Genomic DNA, 7,933 nt, shown 5'->3' with positions numbered 1-7,933 from the left:
TGGTAAAACTTAGTGTTATCATAAGTTGTGACGCGTGTTGTCTTAACATGTGATATCAACTTCCTGCAAGATGTTTAAATATGGCTGTGCAGGATTTAGCTAAGATGTCAGGCCCGATATTAAGACATGTGTATACAGAACATTCAGTCTGAATGTTATGTATCTTAATATTGCGCTTTTCATGCAAAGTTGTGTGTGATTATGTGAAGATTGAATGCCCAATTCAAGGAGTAATTTGATTTAAAACCAGATTGTTCTATTTTCCAATAAGGGATGATTAACTGTTGTTTCTTAGAAGATACGCAAGGAAAATAGAATTAGGGTTTTATGCTACCCATACCCATTCAAAAGCTTCTATTTAAAGGCCATGTAAAACCTGGTTTAAACACACAAGAGACGAACGATAAAGAGAGGGAGTTTTAGGGTTTTAGCCTTGTGTGAGCTTGTGTATTGTGAGCCATTCATTCATCTTAGCGCTCCTTCCATGGACTTTCACGATGATGAGATTCTGGATGTGGTTCCTCTATCAGTTATTCCCTGCGAGGCCCTTGATTTGAACCATCCCATGGATGCATCAGCTTCTGCATGCCCCAATCAAGGTAACATATCTAGTATCCCTTCTAGCTCAACTCATGCCACTAGTTATAAGGAAGATATACACCACATTGATCGTGTCATAAGGAACCTAGTCACTAGAATCCTTAATGAAGGACATTCTGTGAAGGGAGTCTCTACTCCCCTGTCTAAAATGTACCCCTCTTCTGAGGTTGCACAACATAGTGAGAAGAATAACGATTCCTCCAGTTCTGAGAAGGACATGGTTGCTGAAGGTATGTGCTCTCTAGGGCAAACTGTGTCTGGTAAAGGAAAATATGTGGCATCTAAAACTGCCAATGCTTCCCATTCTGAGAAGCATGATGTTGCAAACGATGTGATTGACCTAGAGGATGATAGGTCTGGTGAGCAAGAGGATAGCTTACTTCATCACTTAAAGCCAAGTGTGGCTAAGCGTATGAAGACTCGAAAAGGAAGACCTGTGGCTGAAATGATGTCAACTAAAACAACTAAGAAGATTGCTGGTGTTGGTCCTTCCAAATCATGGAGCAAGGTTGAAGTGAATAAGAGGAAGGTTAGAGAAGTCTCTGAGTCTGAAGAAGATGTTGAGGAAGATGTCCCTGACATCTCTCCAGTGAAGAAGACCACTGTGAGGAAGTCCCCTATGAAAGTTGTTGTTGTGCATTTGGATAATATCTCTTTCCATCTTGAAGATGGAGCTGCCAAATGGAAATTTGTGATTTAAAGAAGGGTGGCTGTGGAAAGGGAGTTAGGAAATGATGTTGTTGAAGTCAAGGAGGTCATGGACCTAATAAAGACTATTGGGTTGATGAAGACTGTGGCTGGGTTCTCTCAGTGCTATAAGGGTTTGGTTAAGGAATTCATTGTCAATATTCCTGAGGATATTGCTGATAAGAATAGCAAGGAATTTTGCAAAGTATTGGTGAGAGGTAAGTGTATCACATTCTCTCCCACTGTCATTAACAATTTTCTAGGAAGAAGAGTTGAGGGTGCAGGTGAATTGGAAGCTACAGACAATGAGGTCTGTAGAGAAATTACATCAAGGCAGGTGAAAGGGTGGCCTATTAAAAATCATCTTCCTGCTGGGAAGTTAACTGTCAAGTATGCAATATTGCATAAAATAGGAGCTGCAAATTGGGTGCCTACAAACCACATTTCCACAATTGCTAATACCCTTGGAAGATTTATTTTTGTTGTTGGAACCAAAATGAATTTTGACTATGGTAGATTTATGTTTGAACAAATTATCAAGCATGCATCTACTAATGCAGTTAAGTTGCTTATTGCCTTTCCCTCTATGATTTGTGGGATTATCCTGAATCAACACCCTGGTATTCTGAGTTCTAATGACTTACCAAGTAGAAGAAAACATGCTCTGTCAGTGCACTATAAACTGTTTGAAGGCAGTCATGTCGAAGACATTGTCATGGCGTCTGCTATGAAAAAGCCAACCTCAAAATTTAGAACTATTGCTGAGCTGAAGGAGACTTGTAAAGAGCTGGGTGAAGGGATAAGGATAGCAACAGCTAGGAAAGATTCGTTGGAAGCCCTGATTGCAAGCTTGGAGCGAGCTGAATGTGAGAATATTGAACATGCTAAGGAAGCTGAAGCCCACACCTCTAGTGAGAGGTCTACAACTAATGATGAGACAAGTGGCAATTCTGTTTCTGATGCTGATGAAGTTGCAAGCTCAAGCTCCTCTGATTAGCTCCTTTGACTTTGGTCCTTAGTGATGTGATGGTGTTTATTGATGTGATGGTTTTTGTTGCTATTTTGATGGATTTTCTTGATTTTGGCAATTCTGTTTTGCTGTATTCATGTTTTGTTGGTTTGTATCTCAGCTTGCTTACAGCTGAATATGTACTACTTGGTTTTGTAACCCTTAACTTTTGACATTTTAGTTTATGACTGAATAGACATTTATTTTGTCTCGTTGGTCTCTTTTGGCTAAAAAGGGGGAGAAGTAGCTATAGCTATAGATGATGTTGGATGTTTGATACAAAGAGGGAGAAGAGGGGGAAGTGTTTTGTCTGTGTGAAGCAGATTGGTGCTTGGTGTGGACTAGCTGAAGGGGTGGTGTGTTGTGTTCTGAGCACAAGCGCATGTGTGTTTACTAGTTGTTATTTTTGCTAGCAATGTGTGTATGTTTACTTCTGCTGCTGTTGAATTGATACTTTGATTGATTTCTTGTGAACATATGATCTAATGTATGTTTTAGCCAAAATTTTCCAAAGGGGGAGTTTGTTGGTTCTTTGTGTTGGCATCAATTTTGGTAAAACTTAGTGTTATCACAAGTTGTCATGCGTGTTGTCTTGACATGTGATATCAGCTTCCTGCAGGATGTTTAAATATGGTTGTGCAAGATTTAGCTAAGATGTCAGACCCGATGTTAAGACATGTTTATACAGAACATTCAGTCTGAATGTTATGTATCTTAATATTGCACTTTTCATGCAAAGCTGTGTGTGATTATGTGAAGATTGAATGTGCTATTCAAGGAGTAATTTGATTTAAAACCAGATTGTTCTATTTTCCAATAAGGGATGATTAGTTGTTGTTTCTTAGAAGATACGCAAGGAAAATAGAATTAGGGTTTTATGCTGCCCAGGCCCATTCAAAAGCTTCTATTTAAAGGCCATGTAAAACCTGGTTTAAACACACAAGAGACGAACGATAAAGAGAGAGAGTTTTAGGGTTTTAGCCTTGTGTGAGCTTGTGTATTGTGAGCCATTCATTCATCTTAGTGATGGTTGAATTGGACTGACTTTTATGTTGTAATTTGTCCATTCTAAGCTTTGAAGCACGAGTGTTTGATTACTTGGTTGAAGCTTTTAAGCAAGATCAAGTATGTGTCCTTGAAGAGTGTCTTCTTTCTTTGTAATATTTATTTTTATATCACTGTTGTGATTGAGGGGGAGTGACTAGGGTCTCATATCTAAGAGTTCTTAGATAGAAGTCACACAGGTAGAGATTAGGTGAAAAGACTGTAACTTAAAGTTGTTTACTGAAAGTCTTTGAACTAATTTTGTTTAGTGGATTTCCTTCCTGGCTTGGTAGCCCCTAGACGTAGGTGATTTTGCACCGAACTGGGTTAACAATTGCTTGTGTCACTTGTTCAATTATTTCTTTGTTTTTATCCTGTTTATATCTTAGTTGTTGTTCAGATATTAGTGTCGTGACATTACCTTCGACATCTCATATCTGATACCAGAATTTCATTCAATACTAACTTATGGTTTCATTTGATTCATTATGTTTCTATTGTTATACTAACCCTCTAACTATTACACTAACTTATTTATATTGTACATTGGTCATTCTATAAAGCCTAACATTAATCAACTCATTAATCTTTAACCCTAGAGCAATAAAGTCTTCCTTTTTCAAGCTATTGATAGATGGATTGGGGTTTGCATAACTTTCATTGTTGCAAATCTATTGTAAGTTGATCATTGATCATCTTCAATACTTTGCATCAGTGATAAGTAATCCCCTGATGCGCCATATTTTGAATCTTTTGACCTAAGGATAGATAATCCTCAAGAGTTTAACTTGTACATACTATTGACCACTAAGTATACTATGCTTTACTAACTTTGATTACCACTAACCATTGTTATTACGACTTTATCATTATTACCTTGTAATTTACTTTTATGTTATTGCATGGTAATTTATTTGATAGCACTCATCATCATTGTACAAACTCATCATGCATGTTTATTATTGTTCTTTACTTTATTGTCATCATACATTAAAAACAACAAAAACATGATAAAATGATAAGATCAAAACAATTCATTCCACTTGTAATCAACTTGGACTTAGAGGATCTCATCTTAGGACCTTTGCTTGGAGGACCTTTCCATACTTTGTTATACTTGGTTTTTATCTTTGGATTTCATCTTTAACTTACATACATGTTGTAAGAATGTTTGTAAGACCATTATCCTTTATTAGTTTAGGTCACTTTTGCACACACACATAAGGCTTTCTCTTGGGGTACCTTACAATGAGACAATTTACTTTCTTGTTTGGTTACTTTTTATATCCATTACTTTACCCAATTTCATAATCAAATAAACAAACCCTTGATTCAACGTCAAGCGGAATTTTCATAATCAAAATACTTAAAATCATGATTTGTATTGTGCGCCACAAGCCTTAAGTGGTGGAGAATGAGTAAGAATGGAGCTTTCTTACCCTTACTCTGATTATTTCGGACGCAAGACGCTTCGTTTGTTGTCTAGAATTTTCACCTCCGCCCATAAACTTTAGTGCAATCTAATCATAAACTTTTTTCATAAACCCTTATTCAAGGTAAAAACAATATAACCCATCAAACCTCATTTTTTGTGCCTTATGGCACCACTCCGAAAAAACTTTTTCTCAAAGGTAAAATCAATCAACCCACAAACATTTTTTACTCCGAACTATGAAGCTCTGATTTCTCATCACCCGATAAGTGATACATAGGCACAAGGGACACAATCCTTGGCGAGCAAAAAAAATAAAAAAAATAGAGTCCCATTATTTAACACTCTTTAGAAAATAAAACAAGAATAAACGAGATAAATATCCACATACGCCGACAACCAAAATGGTTCCCATGGAGTACCATGGACGTGAGGGGTGCTAATACTTTCCCCTTGCGTAACCGACTTCCGAACCCAAGTCTCAGTTGCGAGACCGATTCTTTATCCCTTTTTTCACTTCCGGTGTGCACCTTTCCTTTTGAGGGTTTTATTGACTGTTTTCCCTTTTCTCTCTTTAAGAGGAAGTCCAATAAAATTCGGTGGCGACTCTTTTGTTTTGCCTTCTTTCTTCTCTTTGATTGAGGAGGCATTCTTTAGTTCAATTCCGGTTCCTTGCTCTGAAACCCCGATAGCGACAACAAACAATAGTATTTAAGAATAATGGTTGTTGATTTAATTTACATGTTGACTTCAGGATCAGAGGTTTGTAAGCTCCCACTGAGTCTGATAGTCCAGAGGGTGAGATTTGTAACGTCTCCTTAAGTCTTATCTAGGTTAATTAAATTCCTTTAAATAGTACAATAATATTCATCTTCAAAAATTATGCACAGAGTGATCATCAGATTCAGGTGCTTAAATATTCTTTATCTCTCCCCTTTTGTCATCAACAAAAAGATAAGAAAATAAAAGAGATTGAAGAAAAATAATGTATGGGAAACAATCATGCTTGGTTATCCCCTTGTCATCAATTAAAATGTGCAATAAAAAAATGTGATGACATCTAATGACTTGAGTGGTTGGAATTTATTAGTTCAAATCTCTTCAGAAGCTCAAGTTCATACTTCAACTCATGCAAAATTATACCCTTATTAGAGTACAAAATCTCCATCCCTATAAAATATACCATATTTTCTAGATCAGTCAACTCAAAATATCCTTCAGAGGAAGATTCTTCTTTAGAGTCTGAAATGTCGTCAAAAGTTAACTCATGTGTTAACACTGCACCAGAGTTGGATTGAGACTTATTCCAATCCCATGTTTCTGATTCTTTCAACAAGACCATTGTGTTGAGGAGTGAATGGAGCAGTAACCTCATTCTCAATTCCATTCTCCTCACAGAACCTTCTAAACTCTGTATATTTGTACTCACCTCCACCATCAGTTATGAGAATTTTTAGCTTTTGACCACTTTGTTTTTTAGCCTTCACCTTGAACTTCTGAAACTCAGCAAACACTTCATGCTTAAACTTGATGAGTGTTACCCATGCCATTCTCGTGAACTCATCCACAAATGACATGAAATACTTGTTTCCTCCAAGTAAAGTTACTTCAAATGGTCCACATATATCAGAATACACTACTCCTAAAACATGTTTTGCTCTTGGAGTCACTTATGATCCAAATGGTAATCTAGGTTGCTTACCTTTCATGCATATCTCACATGACTTCTCAGGCTTCACAATCTTAGGAATGTCATTTACCAACTTCTTAGAACTCATATTCCCTAAGATTCTAAAGTTTAGATGCCCCAATCTCTTGTTCCATAACTCATTGTCACCTTCAACACCTTCTGCACTAAGTCATTTAGTTTCAGTTGTTTCCACATTCATCTTGAATGTTATGTTGCTTCCCTATTCAAACTCCATAATCAGCTTCTGATCAGAATCATACAACTTCAAGATATTGTCCTTCTTAGTAATTGAGAAACCTTTCTTAATTAGCTAACATATACTCATCAGATTGCTTTTCATGCTAGGAAAATACCAAACATCCTTGATCAGAACATTTTTACCATTTTTCATTCTGACCTTGACATTTCCCATTCCTTCTGCATTCAGATACTTATCATCAACACATCCGATTTTTGTCATATTTCTAGAGTCAAAATTAATCAGCCATTGTTTGTTTCCAGTTAGGTGATTTGAGCAGCCAATGTCCATATACCACCAGTCTACGAAATATCCACAATCAGATTCAGAAGCCATCAATAGCCCAAGTTCATCATCAAACTCTCTTATGGTTATTTGCTTCTTCTAATTTTCTTTTCTTATTTGACCAATAGTCAGCAGCAAAGTGGCCAAACTTCTTACAACAGTAGCATTGAACCTTCTTCTTGTCAAACATCTCCTTTCCCTTATGATGTTTCTTCTCATCAGAGTTGGAGATTTCTGACTTCTGATAACCACCATCATATCTCTTCTTGGCCTATGACCAAGACTTCTTATGATTCTTGTTACCAAAAGATGCTTTCAGAGTCTGCTCTACCTCTCTTTCAGAGTGTCTCTCAGTCAGACGCAACTTTTGTGCCTTTGTACTGCTTAACAGCTCTTCAATTCTCATGGTGTTGAGGTCCTTAGAATGTTCAATTGCTACAACAATGTAATCAAACTGATGAGTAAGTGATCTCAATACCTTCTCAATGATTACTTGTTCAGAGAGAGTATCTCTAAAATATTTCATCTCATTGTGATCAGAATTACTCTAGAGATGTAATCAAGTACCTTCTTATTGTTCTTCATGTTGAGATTCTCATACTGCTTACGCAGAGACTGAAACTTCACCTTCTTCACTGATGCATCACCTCCATAGCAAGGTACTAGTGTGTCCCATGTAGCCTTTACTATCGTCGAATCAACGATCTTCTCAAACACATTCAGATCCACACACTGATGGATATAAAACAAAGCTTTTTATCCTTCTTCCTCATCTCTCTATGTGTATTCCTTCGTGCTTCAGTTGCATCTGCTGCAACAACTGCATAACCATCATTTATGAGTTCAAGAACATCTTGAGCGCCAAACAACACACGCATCTGAATCATACATCGATTCTAATTCTTTCCATCAAAGACTAGAAGCTTCATATTCAAGTTAACGTTTCCA

The 7,933-nt window shown here is 36.9% G+C and overlaps 1 protein-coding gene across 1 annotated transcript; it reads left to right on the top strand.

Annotated features, from left to right (window-relative positions):
* Window positions 1–484: 484 nt before the first annotated feature.
* On the top strand, window positions 485–2,455 carry LOC127122649 (uncharacterized). Its single transcript, XM_051052950.1, has 6 exons — window positions 485–1,000; window positions 1,073–1,291; window positions 1,412–1,505; window positions 1,551–1,677; window positions 1,804–2,153; window positions 2,418–2,455. The coding sequence occupies exons 1-6, from the start codon at window positions 485–487 to the stop codon at window positions 2,453–2,455; spliced, it is 1,344 nt and encodes a 447-aa protein (XP_050908907.1).
* The last annotated feature ends 5,478 nt before the right edge of the window (window positions 2,456–7,933 follow it).

The sequence above is a fragment of the Lathyrus oleraceus genome, chromosome 2 (assembly GCF_024323335.1).
Source record: "Lathyrus oleraceus cultivar Zhongwan6 chromosome 2, CAAS_Psat_ZW6_1.0, whole genome shotgun sequence".
Classification (NCBI taxonomy): Eukaryota; Viridiplantae; Streptophyta; class Magnoliopsida; order Fabales; family Fabaceae; genus Lathyrus; species Lathyrus oleraceus.
Note: the sequence above shows the minus strand (reverse complement) of the source record. Positions and strands in the feature narration are given on the sequence as shown.

Bases quoted from the DNA above. Each gene is read 5' to 3' on its own strand.
- LOC127122649 (XM_051052950.1), top strand. From the start codon at position 485: ATGGACTTTCACGATGATGAGATTCTGGATGTGGTTCCTCTATCAGTT. The intron at 1,001-1,072 runs GTGGCTAAGCGT...ACAACTAAGAAG, and splicing joins TTCATCACTTAAAGCCAAGT to ATTGCTGGTGTTGGTCCTTC. The intron at 1,292-1,411 runs GTGATTTAAAGA...GGGTTCTCTCAG, and splicing joins GAGCTGCCAAATGGAAATTT to TGCTATAAGGGTTTGGTTAA.